Source organism: Megalobrama amblycephala, linkage group LG18, assembly GCF_018812025.1.
Source record: "Megalobrama amblycephala isolate DHTTF-2021 linkage group LG18, ASM1881202v1, whole genome shotgun sequence".
Lineage (NCBI taxonomy): Eukaryota > Metazoa > Chordata > Actinopteri > Cypriniformes > Xenocyprididae > Megalobrama > Megalobrama amblycephala.
Genome location: NC_063061.1, coordinates 11,061,387 through 11,082,588, shown reverse-complemented (window position 1 = coordinate 11,082,588; position 21,202 = coordinate 11,061,387). Strand labels below are relative to the sequence as shown.

The 21,202-nt window shown below is 35.1% G+C and overlaps 1 protein-coding gene across 2 annotated transcripts; it reads left to right on the top strand.

Moving 5' to 3' along the window:
- The first annotated feature begins 220 nt into the window (after positions 1 to 220).
- Positions 221 to 20,383, top strand: zgc:77151 (uncharacterized protein LOC337153 homolog). 2 transcript variants are annotated; one of them, XM_048165818.1, is made up of 10 exons: positions 221 to 427; positions 4,087 to 4,347; positions 6,894 to 7,068; positions 9,666 to 9,902; positions 11,783 to 11,898; positions 14,108 to 14,255; positions 14,396 to 14,448; positions 14,578 to 14,675; positions 14,778 to 14,928; positions 17,716 to 20,383. In XM_048165818.1, exons 1-10 carry the CDS (start codon positions 407 to 409, stop codon positions 19,045 to 19,047), a joined length of 2,592 nt encoding a protein of 863 aa, XP_048021775.1. In that variant the 5' UTR covers positions 221 to 406; the 3' UTR covers positions 19,048 to 20,383. The 2 variants fall into 2 exon arrangements, with proteins under 2 accessions (XP_048021775.1, XP_048021776.1); XM_048165819.1 differs by lacking the exon at positions 221 to 427 and adding an exon at positions 8,383 to 8,419 and having other exon boundaries at positions 4,213 to 4,347.
- The last annotated feature ends 819 nt before the right edge of the window (positions 20,384 to 21,202 follow it).

Sequence of the window (21,202 nt, the reverse complement as noted above, 5' to 3'; positions counted from 1 at the left end):
AGTTATGCAAATTTATTAGAGGGTTCCCTATCTATTTTATGCATTCAAAATGAGCTGTTTTATTGAAGAACAGCACGCATGCTCTGTACTGTACATATAGATTTTGTCTTGAAATGCTGATTTCAAGGCTCCATATTGAAAATGTGTTGTATTTCGTGATCACTGTTAGTCACTGGATTAAATTAAACCGCGAGCATGTTTCCACAGGCAATTTTGTGTACAATGCAAAACATATATTAAAGTTCTTTTGGCAAATGGAGTTAAGCCACACCTAGATCCTGCCCTATTTTCACAAAAAGGCACAAGCTTTTCTTCAGCTACGTTTATGTGTGTGCCGGTGCTGTTAGTACCCGGCTGTGTAACTTGATAGGGGGCATCGAGAGGGATAAGGGAATGTTGAGTTGCAATGGAGCAGAGTACGATACAGGTAAACTGAATTACAACTTTAAACTGTTACTTTGTTGCAGCTCAAAGGCGGTCGGCGCGCGAGCTCGAAATTTGCTGCTTTGTTTTTAAAAATTAAAATCCTATTTTTTAAACGCTGTTCCCGCGACACGTAGTAATATTTGAAGTTTGCTAAAATGCCGAATTGATTCCTATCCAATCAAGCCAACGAAGACTTGAAAATATTGTCTCGTATTTCGCCGAGAAACTTTTATTTGTTTTGAAATGTAATTGAAATTTCCTCGATGCTGTATCGTTTTTGTGTGACGATTTATTGTTATATCAAGAACGCGTGCGTTTGATATTTCGATTTTTTTCGTTAATGATTAATTTCTTTGTGTGTCGTGTTGACTGCCTAGATTCTCCCTCTTGCCCCCCACCCCCACATTTCACATTTGCCAAACCGATTTTGTTTTAATGTCTTATTAAAAGCGATACGAATCGAGCCCACGATTTTAAAGGGAAAGCTGTATTGTTTTTATTCACAATCTGTCGACATATTTTTCGATGAAATCTCGCGGATATTAAGTATGATTTTAAAATGAAGTGGTAATGAAACTTCTAGGAAGAGGTAAACTTGGTGGAGCTGCTGATTTTATTTGAGACTACGAAGTTTTTTCGTCAAGCTCAAGTTATTTAATCGTTACATGAGCCTTGGTATTATTTTTTAAAATGTTGTGTTTAGCCACAATAACGTAATATCGTTTAGTTTTTAATGCTTTTAATATTATAAGAGATTATTCGTGTTGGCTAGAAATGCTAGGTATATTTTTGTCATGATATATGAGACTTTTATGTATGTGGCAGTAGGAAGTTGGCTGAAATATGTTGTTTCACAGATATTGAATGAATACCATTATTAAGCTTCAGAGCACCCGGATTGAGGATGTTGTTTATCACTGTTGTTATCGAAATGATTGTGTATATAAAATATAAACAATTTTCATCGTAAGCAACTCTGATATGAGCCTTATTTCATTATGCATACTAATAAATGTAAACAATATTGGGCTAAAAAAAACCTCCCAAGGTCATTTTGGTTATTTTTTGTCTTTCCAAATCTTTAACACGTTCTCCATGTGTTTTTAGAATTGTGATGATGCACTCACTTTGGTACTCGTTGAAGTACATAAATTAAAAAGTTGACTGTCACAGACGTGTATTGTGGTTTAACTGTAAGTCTAGTTCTCTTTTTTTACCAGTAGGCGCTCGACATGTGGACGCCGAATGTTGTGGCTTCTGATTGGTCGGTTTTTCGGTGAATATGTGGGTTACCGGTGGGGGTAGGGCGGGGGTGATTGACCCATGACTGTATTACCTCGTGAACGTGTCCTGTGATTGACATGTTGAGTTAAAGTACTGAGAATATGTCATGCTCAGACCACGTTCAAGAGGTAATACAATGTTACTATAGAAAACGGATGACACACAATGATGTGTATGTAAAAGGATAATAATTTCCATGTGCATATTGCATTATTTGTAATTTATATTTTATAAATATTTTAATGTAGATATTAATAACAACAAACAAAAGGTCGCCTATAGTTTTAAAATCTTTCAGTGCTATATTAGTTTATTTCTTTTGTTTATTTCTTTAGTTGTCATTGTGTTGTGAACTACTCTTTCCATAAGAAAATTGTCTGTAGTGCTGAAATATCTTTTATAGTTTAAGTTCAGATATTAAAAACAAATTATATATTTTAGCATAGTTAAAAAATATAAGCTATTATCTATACATACACTGGCCTCATAAAATATCTATTATCAAATTAAATAATTTTAATTTTAAATGAATTCCCATTAGCCTTTTGCATTACTTATAGCTTTATTTAACTATTTTGTTTTATTTATTTTAAAGCTCTTTAAGTATGCTAATGTAATAATAACTTGAGATATTAAAACAACAATGGTACTAGTAAACATTTTATTGTTATTAAAATAACTCAAAAGATTACATTTAAACACAATATTATACATTCATGCTTTTAACCAAACATCTGTATTATCACCTGAATTATCTTTGAAGTTGAAAATAAATTATTCAATCTTCATATGTATATACATATTTCTTGAAATAATTAGTTTTAGTGACATTCACCTCATTCATTGTCTATTTCATCGATCAAAATATTTATTATCAAGTTAATTCATTTTGTTTCAGATAAATGAATTCTCATTAGCCTTTTGCATTATTTATAGCTTAATTTAACTTTTATTTGTTTTTATCCTATTTATTATTTTAAACACTTTTAGTATGCTAATACAATAACAATAACTTTTTAAATACGCTATTACAACAACAATAATACTAGTCTAGTATTAAAACATTTTAATGTTATTAAAAATAAATTTAAAGATTGTATTTAAACACACTATTATACATTCATGCTTTTGACCAAAAATATATATTATCAACTGAATTATAAGATAAATGAATCAATCTTCATATGTATACATATTTCTCAAAAAACAAACAAAAAAAAAACATAAAAGATTTAGTTTAGCCTCCACGTTTATTATCCATTTTTAGTAACAGAATGTACCACCAGCACTTTTTTTATATATTTGATAGCAGCAAACCATATTTTGGCATCATCTCTGTGGAATTTTGTATGTTTTACTTTCTGCAACTCAAATAATAGAAAAATCTTTATGCGTTTTTCCATTGCTATCAGGCCATTCCTAAGTAGATTAATACATTGGAATGTGTTTTCAACCATGGAAACTTTAAAAAAACAATTCTGAGTAGGTTACGTGAATGATTAGTTCATGTGTAATTGAACTAATACAGCCCCACTGTATAGTATGTTTAGGAGGACTTTTTGTCTCAGATTTTAGCAAAAATACTGATAGAAGACAAGAGTCTTACCGCTCAGCTGATTTGAGAAGACAGCAATGCTTGCTGCTCAGACAGATAATTTGAATCATGTGAAGGGTGTTTGCATGTGTGTATTTGAGCTTCGTATAGATACGTTTTCTTCCAGAGTGATCTGACTGTTATGAAGTGTTTGTGTAACGACAACATTTCTGTTTGCTTAAATTATCTGCACAGGAGCAAATTCCAAATGAAATGTATGAATTGATAAGTTGTTTTTTAACCACAGACTGCTTTTGAACTTGTGTAACCTATAATTTTGTACTCTGACTCATTAAAGGGATAGTCCTTCCAAAAATGAACATTCTGCCATCATTTACTCACCCTCAAGTTGTTCCAAACCTGTATGAATTTCTTTCTTCTGCTGAACACAAAAGAAGATATTTTGAAGAACATGGATACCAAACGTGGGCCCCATTGACTTCCATAGTATTTTTCCCCACATACTATGGAAGTCAATGGGGCCCATCAACTGTTTGGTTACCCATATTCTTCAAAATATCTTCTTCAGAATATCTTCTTTTGTGTTCAGCGTACAGGTTTGAAACAATTTGAGGCTGAGTAAATTATGACAGAATTTTCATTTTTGGGTGAACTATCCCTTTAATGCTGAAGGTATTAAAGATCTTTTCTCACACAACTGCAAAAAAAAAAGAAAGAAAAAAAGCCTTATGTAAGTGACTTTATTTAGTTGTTCTCATATGTGCATTCAGACATGTTTATTCCCTAACCTGTTTGCTTTTGTGTGTTCTTGTCTTAATCAGTGGTTAGGTGCTCCTAGCTGCCTTCGAGGCTCCTTTGCCTTTTATAAGTCAGTGGGTTGCAAGCAGGAATCCGGGGGTCCGACTCAGGTCTGGAAGCTTGGGGAGTTCTACTTCATGCGCTGTGGCCCTCAGGAGCCTGTGTGTATAGCGGAGGTCACATTGTTGTGGGAAGATCAGACGCAGCGCCGCCTGCTGGCCAGTTCCAGACTCTACTTCTTACCTGAGGACACTCCGAAGGGCAGAGCAGTGGAGCATGGAGAGGTGAGAGATGGCGGGAAGAGCAACATAAATAACTTGTGGCTAAGGGGAAAGAGTACATGAGCACCACATTATTACATATTATCATTTGGTTTGTGGATATCCACTACACTTTGTATATAGTAATATTTAACACATTTTGCAGTTGTGTTGTAAACAATTTTACACTATGGGATGTATAAAGCTCTGATGAATGCTGTACAAACCTTTAAAAAACCTTTTTCAACTATTTAGATTGTGAGGTTATACCCAAAGTACTTTGTCACGTTCAAAATGACAAACATTTATATTTTTATATATATATATATATATATATATATATATATATATATATATATATATATATATATATATATATATATATATATATATATATCAGTGTTGGGTGTAATGCATTACTAGGTAATTAATTACTGAAATTTAAATTTTCCCTTGAAAAAGTTAAGTAAGGGATTACTCTTAATTTTTCTGTAATTTAATTAGTTACTTCTGATGTAATTACATTACTGTATAGACTATAGAACAATTCTATATAAAACAACAGTGGATTTACCATCAATATTTATAGTATAAAAGTCAAATGTTAAAATTTTTCTAATGTATTTTCTCCCTTTAAATACTCGGTTCAAGAATAATTTATTAAGAATTTGCTTGGGGTAAGTACTTACTGAAGTAAGTACTTTAAAAAATATTAAAACAAAAATATTATGCATCAAATACATTTTTATTTTCATCTTTATAGTATTATTTTCAATAATCTTTATCTTATTATTTTCAAACTTTATTAATAATTGTGCACCAATAATAATTTATTATGACTGAGCACCAAATCAGTGTATTAGAATGATTTATAAAATATTATAAGAATAATTTACCAATTTTTTTTTTTTTTTTTGCCAAGTAGTTTACGATCCAGTGACAAATCCAGTGACACACAAACCCTAACCCTACAGCATTTTAAGACTCTGTTTACACCTGGTATTAATATCGGATCACAGGAAGTGGACAACGCAAAATACAGGTTTAAACGGGGTGTAACCTGTTTTGAGACTGTCCACTTTCAACCACTCCCCGAGACAGACGAAAACGCATTTGACCAGATTGCTTCCGTAGTGTAAACGCACATGTGGTGGAATGTGTTCGAACAGCCATAAGAACACATACTCTCCACCAACTGACCCAATGCGTGAAAATTATGGTAAGAGCGCTTAGCCAGATGGGATTTAAACTTAATTTAAACTCGGTTGAAGACCCAAGTTTGGTTTGAGGATGAAAAACATATCAGTTTTTATTTCTGCATTTGGCATGATCTTGCAGCTGTCAGAGCAGAAACAAAAGCTGATGCTCTCTGTGTGTTTTTCCATCATTTCTGTGTGCATTCATATGTAAATTGCATGAGCTTATTTTGTCCATTAGATCAAAAGATCTGAAAAATCCCATACCCCCGCCCATAGACTCTTCCCTCGTAGAAATCAGGACAGAAATGGTCAAAAGTAGACAAAAAAAAAAAAAAAAAACAGATTAAAACACCAGTTGTAAACAGGTATTCGTCTCCCTCATCTACTTGTGATCCGATCGACCAAAACGTATCTTAATACCAGGTGTAAACAGGGCCTAAGAAAAAGTTCTGTGAAAGTTATTGGTATCTTATTTATTTAAAATATTAATAGATGCGTAGAAATGACGTGATAATGCTTATTTTTGTCAAGGAATGTGGTCCACACATCACATTGCGTTTCTTATGTTTCCAATAGCAGCTTTGTGTATTGTTTCTTGAATGTTGCCTGAGTATGAACATACAAAAGAGAAAGAATCCCTCTTTTTGTTGTATACAAAAAAAAATGCTGTTAAATGATTTTAACTAGCAATATTTTTTAGTAATGGAGTCATTTAAGGCACTCTAATCACTCTAAGCATAAAATGAAGAGTTTTTGAATGTGTAATGAACATAAGCTAGTGCTTTTATAGTTTATTTTTTAACAATCCAGCCATATGCAGACCAAAACTATCAAGACTTCTCTCAGATTCGTTCATCTGAAATTGAAAGATACTCATTCATTTGCTCTATGAAGTAGTCATGGCTAAACTAGACAGCATTTTAAACAAGGCCTCAATGTCCCTTGTAATGTTTTACTTCTTAATAATGTGTTTAGAACAAAAACCCATTTTGTAACAAAATAAATGAGTAAGGAGAAATACTAAAGCTTTTTATAGTTTTCATTGTAAACAATTGAGTGTGAGAATGTTGCAGAGATAAGCATCTAAATGTCAACTGGGCTTTTACCCTCTTTTTTTTTTTTTTTTTCTTTTTTTTTTTTTTTAAAGCAGTTTGGGTTGGTAGTTTTTGCCTGAGGTGATGACTCTTATTGTTAACTAGTATAACATAGGAAAAAGGGAGAGGCTTCTCTACAACATTCACTAAAGGTGTTAAAGTATTTCAGGCCATTAAGCAAAATCTGGTCCTGCCTGTAAGCTCATGTGAATGTATGAGATGCATAGTTTTGTATGGTAGATGTTTATTGGTGTTTTATATGCGTTTCTTCACGCAGGATGAAGTCCTCGCTGTATCAAAAAAGATTGTAGTGAGAGTGGAGGATCTGGTGAAGTGGACTTGTCAGGAACCGCCACAGTGGAAGCGCAGCAGTCAAAACATTCATGGGCCTCTGATGTCTGATGGGTCACAAGATGCTAGTTATCCACAGGAAGGAAAAACAAAGAGTGAGGGTGAGTAATGAAAAATCTTTTTCTGAAGGGGTAAGGACAGTCTGAAAAACAGGGTAGACACAATTCTAAAGTTTACCAGGGTCCTGCTTTATATTAGGTGTCTTTAAAGGGATAGTTCACCCAAAAATGAAAATTCTGTCATCATTTACTCTCCCTCAAGTTGTTCTAAAACTGTATATTTTTTTTTCTTCTGCTGAATACAAAAGAAGATATTTTGAAGAATATGGATAACCAACAGTTTATGGGCCCCACTGACTTCCATAGCATGGGAAAAATACTGTTGGTTAATACTGTTAGTTTAGTGGTATGGGTAGGTTTAAGGGTGGGTTAAGGTGTAAGGGAACGGTCAATAGTGTAATTATAGATGTAATTACAGAAATTATTTACAGCTGTAATTACATGCAAGTATTTATTTTTTTTTTTTTTTTTTTTTAATATAAGTACAATGTAAAAACATGCATGTACACAATAAGTGCATTGTATCAAATTATTAATTTTAAGTCAAGTCACCTTTATATAGCGCTTTTTTACAATGTAGATTGTGTCAAAGCAGCTTTACATTGATAACTGGTGCATTATTTTGGCTGCACAGCAGCTCTTAAAGAATAGTGTCAATGCAGGCAGATCAAAGCACTGTTGAATAGCAAATGTCAAGTCAAATGTCAAGTGTCCCCAACTAAGCAAGCCAAAGGCGACAGCGGCAAGGAACCCAAACTCCAACAGGTGACATCAGGTGGCAAACAAGTGGTAAATAGGTGTTAAAATGGAGAAAAAAAACCAGGCTTAGTCGGGGGGCCAGTAACATTTTAATGTTACTACAGTACCTAGTAGTTAAAGGCACTTAATATAAGGTGGGTCCTTTATCAGCTTGGCTCTTGAATATTAAGTAATTAATATTCAACAGGCCCAGGTGTCTTACCTTATTTGTTCAGAAGTAGATAGGCATGAATGTTGACTGGACTTTTTCAGTTTGTATGCATTTTTGTTTACTCTTGATGAAGAATTAGTGACACACTTAAATTTTTACATTCTTTCGTCACGTTTGTTTATTTTTTTATGTTTATAATTAGCTTTTTTTCATGTTGAATAACATTTATTTTATTTATTTATTTAGGTTTTTCATGTAATGTTTTTTTATTTTAGCTTTTGCAATTAACAATTTTTAATAGTTTTAGTTTTGGGTAATAACAGTCAAATTGCAAAGTACATCTTGCCTTATTTTCTTATGAAACTAGTACTGTTTGAGTTAAGCTTTTGTCAGGAAGTGAATAAAGAGGAAGGCTTATGAAATTGTCCACTGTGTCTGTTTTTCAGCCTAAAGCCAACAGAACACATCACATTATAGTTAAGTGTAAGTAAGAATCAAACGTTTAAATAGGAACTTCCCAGGAGGACTTGTAGTCAGCATTTTGTGAGATTGTGATTAGAATAGAAATGGTATTTAAAAGTTTACCATTTTAAAAATAAAAATAAAGCACTACTTTAAATTTCAAGGGAACTTAAAAGTGAATAATTCAGACTGTGGTTCAGCTTACAAAAATGTAAAATTGCCTTGTTCATAATATTTTGCAGACATAACCCTGGAGTCTGATAATGTAGTTGAGCCAGGGATTGTAGCTGATATTGATATTGATTGACTGTTATATTTTCTTGGTATTTCAATATATTGTTTAATGCATTTGAGCACCCAAAAATGAAAATTGTGTTAATTACTCACTCTCATTTCGTTCCACTTCATAAGACCTTCGTTCATCTTCGGAACACAAATTAAGATATTTTTGATAAAATCTGATGGATAATTTCCTTTTCTAGTGCCAGAAAGCTACTAAAGACATATTTAAAACAGTTAATGTGAGTACAGTGGTTCAACTGTAATATTATAAAGCGACAAGAACACTTTGTGCGGCAAAAAAAACAAAATAGCGACTTTATTCAACAATATCTAGTGATGGGCGATTTCAAAACACTGCTTCATGAAGCTTCAAAGCTTTACGCATCTTTTGTTTCAAATCCATTGTTCGGAGCGCATATCAAACTGCTAAAGTCTCGTAAACTATTAATTTAGAAACATTAATGACGTAATGAAGCCTCGTTTACTGAAATCACGTGATTTTGGCGCTCTGAACCACATACACAAAACAAAAGATTTGTAAAACTTCATGAAGCAGTGTTTTGAAATCGCCCATCACTACATATTGTTGAATGAAGTCGTTATTTATTTATGTTTTTTTTTTTTTTTTTACACATTCTCATCACTTTATAATAAGCTTGAACCACTGTACTCACATGAACTGAAATGTTTAAATGTTTTTAGTACATTTCTGGGATTTGAAAAAGGAAATGATCTTGCTGGCAATGCAGGCCTCAGTAAGCCATCAGATTTTATCAAAAATATATCTTAATTTGTGTTCCAAAGATGAACGAAGGTCTTCGGGTGTGGAACGACATGAGGGTGAGTAATTAATGACTGAATTTTCATTTTTGGGTGAACTAACCCTTTAAAGCTGATGTGAGGGTGTTGTTGACACTTTTACTGATCATTATCTGAATGTAGCCTAATGTATTGACTGACACTTGTGTTTTGTGTTCTCTTGCAGATGAGTCTCTAGGAGTGCAGCAGAAGGTGAAAATTCTCAGTTACCCCCAGTACTGCCGCTTTCGTTCCCTTCAAAGACGTGTCCCGGATCAAGCTAGCTGCCCTGGTCTGCAGGACCCTCATCTGTTGGCTCTGGGGGGAATAAAAGTGGCCCTCCAAAACACACGAGTCCTCTACTGTCGGGATACCTTCAACCACCCTACTCTAGACAACAATGCTAGCATACTGACACAGCTTGGTGAGTAATACACTCTTGATGGATTGTCAAGTCACCTTTTATTTATTACTTTTATACAATACATTTTGTTTTAAAGCAGCTTTACAGTGATAAAAGGAAAATGATTCAGTGATGCAAACAGTTCATTTCAGCTGTACAGCAGTTTTAAAAGAAAATAGCGTCATTGATCAGCTGAAGTCAGTTCGGTGTTGATTCGGTTCTGTTCCAAATTAGTTCATTTCACCTGTAAAGCAGTTCTGCATAAAACAGTAATGTCATCGCCAGCTCAGTTCAGTTCTCATCCAATAGTGTCAGTGGAGTCAAATCAATAATATTGTTGAATACTAAGTGTAACAAACTAAGCAATCCAAAAGGTGACCGTGGCAAGGAACCCAAACTCCATCATGTGACCAGAAATGGAGAAAAAAACTTGGGAGAAATCAAGCTCAGTTAGCCTTTTGCTTGAAGATCGATTATGACATTATCCATTTGGGCTAGGTTAAAAATACTGATTTCATGATTTTAATCGATTCCCATTTTAATGAACAAATACCGATTCTTAAATCCCAAGAATCGATTTTTTTAGTTTATGCTGTTTTCAGTTGATGAATGAACAAAACATTGTGGCACACCTCAAATTCAATAAATTGCAATAAGCTTTGTGCTTTACTTTTGATATGAAACAAAGTCTCAGCTTTTAAATTCTGTCAATTTTTATCATGTAATTTTAGTTTTAAGAAAAAACTTAAAGGTGCGATTTTTGCAATATTACTGGAAACTGTCTTTACTAACTGATAAAAGACTATTTATCAGGTGCACTGAAAGGAATAATATTAATATACATCATCTGTGCACGAGGTAGGGCGTGACATTGTTGTAGCTCCTTAGTTCAAGTGAAGCAGCTTTATAGAAAAAACATGAACACAAACATAGCATAAATAGGAATGAACATCAGAAGGAATGCTAAAAGATACAGTACAACTTACCAAAATCTTTATCATGTCTCAATTGGCATATGTAATGTCTGTAATTGCTCAATCATTGTTTCACCTGCGGAAAGACGTCAATAAAACGGCTTGTAAACAATGTCACTTAATGTTACATTTACCTCAGAAAGGCATTCAATGTCCATTAACTCGTTAGTCAGCTAGAAAAATGAAGAGAGGAAAACTCTAGAGAGGAGCATTTTGCTAAATATATGCACTATATTGCATATTTATTGTACTTGAGCTGTTCTTCAATGTTTAATGTAGGCCTATATTTAAATAAATCTGTCATGTTTTTATGCCAGACATCATTTAAATGTTTATATCCTATTTCAGGATAGAAACATAATTGTTGATAAAAAGATATGTTATTATTATAAAAGCTTCCTTTTTTGTAATTTAAACACAAGTAGCCTATATGAAAAAGTGAATTTAACCTTTATATTATAGTAATATAAACTAGGGTTCCCTGTATAGATTACAGCATTAGTTGAGAGAGAGTTTTTTTTTTTTTTTTTTTTTTTTTTTTTCTCCTTGAGAATATTTTCCATGTATTGTACCTGATAGGTCAATTAATCACTAATGATTTGAACTGAAATTGGAACTGAATTGCAAGCTTGTGAATAAAATCTTGAAATTTGTTTTAATACCCAGCCCTATTATCCATAAACTTTGTTGTGATGTGGCAGGCTAATTCAGTTGTCAAAAATGTAGATAGTTAGACACTGAAGTAAATGTTTCTAGAAGACCCTTAAGTCATGTAATGACACTGAGATCTTTAATAATGTCCACACTACAGGAAAGAATCAAATTGCACTGTTCACTTTTTGTAAAATGATTTTGCATGTTATGACAAAAAAAAAGGCAAACAAGATAAGTGCTGTTGCCTAAAGATGCTATATGTTTCTGTCCCAGGATGTTCCTCTCTCAGTCTAAAAGGGAGGCCTCGTAAAAGAAAGGGCATGGATGGTAAAGGATCCGATCAGCAAAACCATAACCATTTATCAGAGTCATGGATGGAAAGAATGAAGGTATGCTGTGGAGTTTGCAACTCAAGTTTGATCTATAGACATGTTTATGAATATGAATCTGATGGCTAAACAGGATGTTTTAAGATTTTGAACAAATTGTGAAGAATACTGTGATGTCACTGAGTGCTTCCTGTTTTGTTTTAACTTTGATGTCTTGGCTTCCTTTCACACCATTTGTGTCATCTTCTCATGGCACTGCTTGCCAATTTTTATCATGTAATTTTAGTTTTAAGAAAAAACTTAAAGGTGCTAAAGGGGATGTTTTGTTTTATATATTTTTGCAATATTACTGGAAACTGTCTTTACTAACTGATAAAAGACTATTTATCAGGTGCACTGAAAGGAATAATATTAATATACATCATCTGTGCACGAGGTAGGGCCTTAAAAACATCAGCCAATCGTTTACGCGATCATCGACGTCGACGAAAAGATCCTGTTTAGCACCTTTAACTTGGGTAAACATTTATATTATATTCTATGAAAGAGTTAAAAGCCATTTACTACACAAACAAGATTAGAGTGCCCCAGGGATGACGCGTTTTTGTAGGCCAACCCGGAAGTTAGCGGCGCGCGGGTTCCCTCGACTGAAAGCCTATTCATTTTTCCCATAGACTTTTGGAAAATCGCAGAAAATAAGCTCTGTGTTTAACAAAGGGTTATGACACTTACACGTTTTGTCTATCAAGATAATCCTTACAAGTTAACGCAACATTTATAGATTTTGAAGCCTCAATAAAGTCGTCAGATATAAAAGGCTAACAGTAGGATATAAACGGACTACAGCACACCATGATCGCGGATCAACGTCGTCACCACCAAACTTCCTCAAACTTTATTTAGAAAACAACTCTATTTAAAAACATGCTCGCTGATTATGATCTGTGCTGTGTATGAATACTTATCCACTTTTTCATGAGAAATGCTGTCCAAATGTCCCGTTTTTAATGATGACGTCTAAAGTCCCCGCCAAAGGAAGTAGTCCCTTTTAGCAATTTGTTATTTTAAGACACAGTAAAAGTTTAAAAAATCACAAGGGGGTTATAACTGGTGTGTTTTATGTCATAGATCAAAACGTGAAAGTATTTAGAGGCTTTGTTAACCACAGACCGTATTTCAGGGGATTTAGCAAAAACCCATTCAGAAAACCCATAGACTTTACGGCGCTTCCGGGTTTTGCCTACAAAAATGCGTCATTCCTGAGGCACTCTATTAGAGATCAATCGTAAAATTACAACAATTGATTTGAAGCAAATATGGAAATGGGGAAAAACAAAACAAAAAAGGTACAACCACTGGTGGTTTTAGTATGGCAGATACTTTTATGTAATCAAATCTGTGTTTTTAAAATATATAAATACAAGCACATGCTATTAAAAATACCTTATTTGAGAACACCACTCTGTAGCTGCTCTAGCTACAATATCCAATATTAACTATTAGAAGGCAAGTAGCTAGCAGGGTTTTGAGGGTTACTTTAAAAATGTATCCCATTACAGTTACAAATTATTTCATAAAAGTATTCAATAATGTAATCCATGCTCCACAATATGTAGTGCTTGGACGCACAGTAATGTAATCTGATTACTTTTGGATTCCTTCAAGGTCACATATGTAAATAGTCAAGAAAACATTCTTATGAAAATTATTTCTGTTAAGCTTGTGTATATTATTAGAAAGCTATTAAGTTAAGCACTAATGTAGTTTTTTTCCTTTGTTTTATATAATGACCACTAGAATGTGCTCTAGGCATATATTTTCCTTGATTTGGTTTTGCCTGAAGAGATATAAGTTGTTGTTGAAAACGAAAGTAAAAGAGTGATGCACATTCGTTGCATTTTACCGTGAAATGAGAGTTCTGTGTCTTTTATTAAAATCGACACGTTACTGATTTAGCTCTCATCCACCCGCGACCAACTCGCAATTAATTGTAATGTTTTTTTTGTTTTGTTTTTAATTATTACTTGGCCCGTCCGACCCGCAAATTATCTGCAGTCATAAATGTTTTGAATGGGATTTTATCTTTCACAACCCGAAAGGTGCAGTCATATTTACCAGTTTTGATGGAATTTTCGATCCATGCAATCTTGAATTTCGAAACATTATCCCATGCAGAGGTTCAAGTTTTATGTTTCAGTCTTTTGCTATTTATCAGTTACTAAAGGAAAGATCTTCTCCTAATGTGTTTTAACTCTTATTTTTCCTGTAGGAGAATGTGATGGGCAGTGTGGAGATGCATTGGGATGGGAACTGGCTCCCACATCCAGAAGAGCAGCTCTTCCTGGATCAGCTATATATCTTTATGGAGCGGAGGGGTTCCCCTATAAGCAAAGTTCCCAACCTGGGATTCAAAAAGAGTATGTATGCATGACTGCTTTTACATGTGGAAATTGAGCAGTCAAACTGAGCACCAGTCACGTACTGGAATAATTTCTGTATAGTTCTTTTTCTACCTTAACTCCTTAATTAACCAAGCTGTTTTCCTGTTTGTTCACAGTTGACCTCTTCCTCATGTATTCAGTTGTAAAAAGGCTGGGGGGATATGAGAGGGTAAGTTTGTCATGTCGTTTCATTACTTGGTCCTGCTGAGTAAGCTGTAATCCATCATAATGGAATGAAAGCGTTAGCGGTGAGCTCAGTAGTGTGAGTCAGATCCATTGTCCTCCCCATCGCCTGCAGGTGACATCGCACCGTTTGTGGAAGACCGTGTACAATGAGTTGGGTGGAAGCCCAGGCAGCACCAGCGCTGCCACCTGCACAAGGAGACATTATGAAAGGTGAGCGTGAAGCTCTGATTACAGCAGCAATTAATTCCTGCTGCTTCAGAGGGCTTTGCTCAACTAACTGAATGCCCATTTTCCCTGTCGATCAAATTCTAGGCTGATGCTCCCTTATGAACTCTATGTAAGGGGAGAAAACCCAGAACTTAGCAAGGCCAGAGCTACATCTGTCTTTCCCACTACCATCAAAAAGACTGTACGGGGCAGAGGGGTGTCAAACAGCCCAAAAAAGAATGCAGTTACAAACCAGGTGAGGGTTTTATTTTCTATAGCACAAGAAAAGGGAAATACTGACCATTTTTGTTCTGTGTATGCAAGAATAAAGTGGGCTAAACATAATGTTTAGTCCATATTACATCTGATTATGGTTGGTTAGGAACCAGTTTGCTTTGTTCATACATGCCATTTATCTGATATACATTATGCCACACTACTGTAGAAAAAAAAAAGAAGTTAAAGTGCTCCTATTATGCTATTTTAAAGGTTATTAATTTTGATTAGGAGGTTTCCTGTAACAGGTTTACATGCATCAAAGGTCAAAAAAGGATAATATACAGTACAGTCCAAAAGTTTGGAACCACTAAGATTTTTATGTTTTTAAAAAGTTTCGTCTGCTCACCAAGGCTACATTTATTTAATTAAAAATACAGTAAAAAACAGTAATATTGTGAAATATTATTACAATTTAAAATAACTGTTTTCTATTTGAATATATTTCACAAAGTAATTTATTCCTGTGATGGCAAAGCTGAATTTTCAGCATCATTACTCCAGTCTTCAGTGTCACATGATCCTTCAGAAATCATTCTAATATGCTGATCTGCTGCTCAAGAAACATTTAATGTGTACAACTGTACAAAATATTTGTGTACAATATTTTTTTTCAGGATTATTTGATGAATAGAAAGTTCAAAAGAACAGTGTTTATCTGAAATTTAATCTTTTGTAACATTATAAATGTCTTTACTGCCACTTTTGATTGATTTAATGCATCCTTGCTGAATGAAAGTATTCATTTCTTTAATTTCTTTTCAAAAAAATAAAAATAAAAATTCTTACTGACCCCAAACTTTTGAACGGTAGTGTATAATGCTACAGAAGCTTTGTATTTCAGATAAATGCTGTTCTTTTGAACTTTCTATTCATCAAGGAATCCTGAAAAAAAAAGTACACAACTGTTTTCAACATTGAAAATAATCATAAATGTTTATTGAGCAGCAAATCAGCATATTAGAATGATTTCTGAAGGATCATGTGACACTGGAGTAACGATGCTGAAAATTCAGCTTTGCATCATAGGAATAAATTACTTTGTCAAATATATTTAAATAGTACACAGTTATTTTATATTGTAATAATATTTCACAATATTACTGTTTTTACTGTATTTTTAATTAAATAAATGTAGCCTTGGTGAGCAGACGAAACTTCTTTTAAAAATATAAAAAATCTTAGTGGTTCCAAACTTTTGGACTGTACTGTATACATTAAATATACATAATATTCATTGCACATCACCACAGTTTAATGATTCTCAAATGACTCTGATGCTTCAGTCTCTCTAAATCCCTCCTTTCCGTGAGCCTACTTTGCTTTGATTGGTCAGATGGCCCAGTCTTTTGTGATTGGTCTACCACTTACAATGCATGTGGAATCGAAACGCCCTTTACCATAACTGATTCAGCTCCGGAAGCTTAGCGATTATACTGTAAAGACAGTATCGATGGTGTCGATTTACCATATCAATCCGACCGCGAGTCCAATGATGAAACAATTGAAGAACTAGTTATTTAACCCAAGCCGCCATCGCAAGAACGACTTGAGCATGAGTTTCTCAGTGATACACTACTCAGTTTGACGTATATTATAAGATGTTGCAACTAATTCCTCTACATCAGCATTAACAAGTGTATGTCCATCAACAAACTGATGTGTATATTTCTAATTTATTGCGGTGCACATGTGGGAACTGTATCATTTAACTGCATCAATAATAGTGCTAATGTTAGCCGAGAACTAACATGAATGTCTGATGTAACATTAAAGTTTGTAAAACAAATCTTGCTCCATCCTTTATCATTTCTCAGAGTAGTAAGAATGACAGACAATCTGCATTAATGGACATAATTTTAGGTAATAGTGATCCACAGCTGATTTGCAGAAGTATTTCAGTAAGACAGTTATAATGTGAGGTAGCCAGTTAGCCGGAGACGGCACAATATAAAATGCAAAACGGCATATTTTGAACACCCAGTAGAAAATGTATATATCATTAATTAATTGTACTTACAGGCAGTGAGGAGCAAGTTGGTCCAAATAAAGTTAGTACGGTCCCATCTTTAATGAATATGCATTTTGTAAATCCCGTTTAAGACCTCATGGAGATTTGAGAATAAATCGTGAAAATGTTATTCTGCTGTTGTATCGCTATGGTCATTTTAACCACTGACTTTTCACACCTCATTTGGAAGTGTTTACAATGAGAATTTGCTTTTGCAGAGCAGAAAACAGCATCCTTTTGACATGTATACAACACAAACCAGCTTCAGCGATTATGCAGTTCAAAGTAGACGTTGTTCGTGGGCAACAAATGAAGACCACATGTGGGCATTAGGCAAATGTGTTACCTAGTGATGTGTAGCCATCACGGAAGTGGGATTTGAATTCCTAACGATTCGTTTAAGCGGTTCAGAGTCTATTCTTTCTTTTGAGAGACAATAACTTTGTTTATTGTGCACTTTCGGCTTGACAACTTTGCAGATCGCTTACATTCACAGACAGCTACATTACACATTGCATGAAAGGTAATTTTTGAAAAGGCATAATGGGGGCACTTTAAATAATTGTGCTGCAGTCATAAACAAAGCTCCAAAATGTTTGAGGTCACAAATTTTGGTAAATCCAGTGGTTTCTTCATTCTCAAAAACACTTGCTGTATCATTCAGGTACTTTGTAAATGATACTTTGTTTCCGACTTATAAAAAAATATACATGAGCCTAACTAAAATTACCTTTCTTTGTCCTGCTACTTTTTTAGGCCTCACCACCAGATGGTGTTGTTGTACGTAAAAGAGGAAGACCACCTGGAAAACGCAATGCTAAAGTTCTGGCCAGAGGCAGAGTTGGAAGACCGCCCTTGCATCCCAAACCTCCCTCGGAGAAACCAGCAAGACCCCATCAGGAAATCGTCCAGCCATTGACTATTTTTCAAGAACTGAAGCTCACCAGCCATCCTCATGGCCAAGGTCTGTCCCTTGTATCCTCTACTCCGGTGCCCCACCAGCCTGTACTGGGACGAGATGTGAAGACGGAGACTGTAGAACCTCATGCTCCCTCTTTTCTGTCGGTTCCTTGCAAGTTGCTGGCAGGTGGTTCCCTGGAAGGATTCAGTCCCACTAAAGGACTGTGTCCTTTGGACCTCTTTAGAGCCCGTCTGGGCCTCAATGGAGTGAGTGCTCATGAGGTTACTCCTCAAGATTCTTCTACACCCCACCAGACAATTATGGTCCATCAGCCCAAAGTCAGCACACCCGAGACCCCTGAGAGTCTCCAGCACCAGTGTTCAGGGTGTAGTTTGGATGCCTCATCCCAAAACGGAGGACCCACCATGACCAGAGCTCCCCTGCCTCCTCTTAGGATCCTTCCGCTTGACATAGGCTGTAGTCTGCAATTGCGTCAACTGATGCGCACCCGTCTTGGCTCGACACACATGAACACCTTCACCAAGAGACTTTCTGAAGTTCTGGCTCAGGATCTCAGCAAGACCTCCCAACCCAACGGGAGTGTTCCTCAAGAGCAATCCCTTCCACTGAACCTGAGCAAGAGAGCCATTACCAAGAGGTCTGCTGGGGACATGGAGCTCACAGAACTGCAGGGTCGGGATGTACAGTCTATGACCAAGAGACCAAAGGTGGAAACTGAGGATCTGGAAGCATCCCTAAAGTGGAATGGCATGCCCTTTCTGGTGCCTTTGAATCAAGATGAGCCAGCTGATCTTAGCTCTCCTAGCAGGGCCAGAGCTTTAGTTCAGGACAGGACCAATGTGGCTTTGACTCTTCCCGAAGCCACTTGTTTCTCTTTTGTACCCAAATTGGATGTCCCCATTGAAAAGCCCTACAGTATTGGTGTTTCCCCAGACACTCTACCTTGTATTTATCACATGAAACAAGGGGAAGACAAGACCAGCACAAACACAGTGACAGTTAAGAAAGAACCAGAGAGCGCATCTCTGGATCCAAATCTAGAACCTCAATCAAACAGTGACCTCTACCCGCAGTGTGTACCTACTGATGATATGAAAGAGTTGGATGCAGTTTCCTCTCTCAAAGTACTCTCTAGTTCCCTCCTTTCGAAGCCATCTAGCTGTTAGCATGCAGGCATGGGAGTGTTACTAACTCTTGCATACTTTATCACTCCTTTCTGCTCTGCCTTTCCCGCAAGCACGTTTGTGTTGTGTATGATCAAAGAGACAGTTCTGCAGATGCATTGCTATCTGCTAAGTACCTGCTTTTAAAACACTACTAAACTTTGAACTGATGCAGGTGGCCATGGTTTTACCAAAGATAAGGTGCCTTGAACTTGATTATTCTATATTTTAGTACTTTTTAAGTTGAAACATATGCTGTAGATAGTCGATCGTTAAGTGGCCAGCCAATAAAGGACATTTAATATGACTCATGGAGCATTTAATTTCTTCTTTGGAAAAAAACACAGATATTTAAGAAAAACATGGACACAGAATCTGGGTCTGGTTACTGTTGGATTCAGATATCAAAAACATTGTGACATCATTGCAGAAGATTTGGTCAGCTACTGTACTTTTTCCTTAGGCATAAATGCTTTGTTTATAAATGGTAATTTGTTCTTATTTATATAAAACTGTGTCATTTTGTGGGTGTAGGTTATACTCTCAGTTATTATTTATCTGTTTTACACCTTTATCTGGGTTCTTCTTTACTGTTCTGTTCTTAAGCAGTGTGATTTTTCTCCTCTTTGTGTGTATTTTGTTGAACCTTGCTATTTAAGAAATGGGCACCATATGACCTCTGTGCTGGATCTTATCTTATTTTCCCTAGCTACTCATTTTAAAACAATGTACTGTATTGTGCAAATGGTATGCATATTTTGGGTCTCAATGCAAATTTCCTCTTGTTTTTCGTTTATCATTTTAAAAGTGCATTTTATTACATATAGTCATATATTGTAGTTAATTACTATGTGTTCCTGATAAACCATCGAATGGTTTACCATAGACATCATTGACATGTGTTTACAGAGAAACTGATGTAGAACCGACTGTTGTGAGAAAATGGGTAACTTAATTAGCTTTTCACTCCTCCTTTTAGTCCGACCTCTCGATGCAATGCATTTCACAGGTTTACAGATGAAATTATATTTAATAATTTTCACTTGGTTTATAATGAATAGTGATTAATTACTTGTGTAAAACACATTTGTATGATCATTCTTTATTATTCTGTTGGTTGTATTTTTCTTTCATTTAATTTCTGTACTTGAAAGGCAGCCAAACAGAACGCTAATCCCTATTTAATGTTCTATAAACTGTTGTAATACCACCAGGTTACAAAAAATATTTTTTTTCCTTATTTTGCATGCTATGCTAATGGAACATGGACTCTGTGACACTTTGTCACTGCAGACATGTTTAAACACTGAATATTTATAATAAAAAAATATGTAGGCTACTTGCATGCTGTTATATTTTACTGAAAGAGATTGCTGAAAGCTTCTTACACTTTAAAGAGATCACATCATTTATTTTACGGTAGTATTAATATGTACTGTAAAATAAATGATTGTGATCTTTAAAGTGGCAGAAGCTTTGTTTCATTTATTGAATTTTTATTTTTTATTTTTTATTTGACAGTGGGGGGCTGAATAGACCTTCAGGGTCAGAGTCACGCCATATTTAATTGTTGACAGGAATGAAAGAGGGTTTGAGGGATAGAGGTTGTGTGTTCAGTGGATTGTACAGTTGTTTAACAACATCCTGATTGTTCAGCTGACAAAATATCTTTCCAAAAGACTTAAAAGTTTGAAAATTGCATGTGATCCTTTTATACAGTGCATTGTAAAGAAAGACTGTAAATCTATCCCTCACAGCCTTGTTTTCCATTTGCGTAAAATTCAATATGGCGTCTAGCATATTTAAGGTTTACCACGGGATTTATGGTTGCAAGAAACTGCAGTAACTATGGTGTGGTAATTTCTGAAAAGGGAGGCACTCTCAACTACATTGGCTGCTACTGTTGCAGCAGCCTTTGGCCACCAGGGTGCGATATCATCTCATGTTTAAAAGGCCATCCAACAACCTCTTGCTAATATAGAGTTGAACTTCCAAACGATTAATACATTCATAATCAACATTTGCTGCAACGCTGTCCCTAGACTCAAATTAGTCAAAATTGACGTCAATCAGAGAAGCAGAGAAGAATGTGAATATCTCTGCTGATCAATCTCAATGTTTGAACAGATTTGGATCAGTGGTTTCCAAAAAGTACTTC

What these genes read in the sequence shown, in the direction of transcription:
- zgc:77151 (XM_048165818.1), top strand. Translation starts at nt 407, where the DNA reads ATGGAGCAGAGTACGATACAG. An exon ending in AGGAAAAACAAAGAGTGAGG is followed by an intron (nt 7,069 to 9,665) that starts GTGAGTAATGAA and finishes GTTCTCTTGCAG; the next exon opens with ATGAGTCTCTAGGAGTGCAG. An exon ending in GGCTGGGGGGATATGAGAGG is followed by an intron (nt 14,449 to 14,577) that starts GTAAGTTTGTCA and finishes CATCGCCTGCAG; the next exon opens with GTGACATCGCACCGTTTGTG.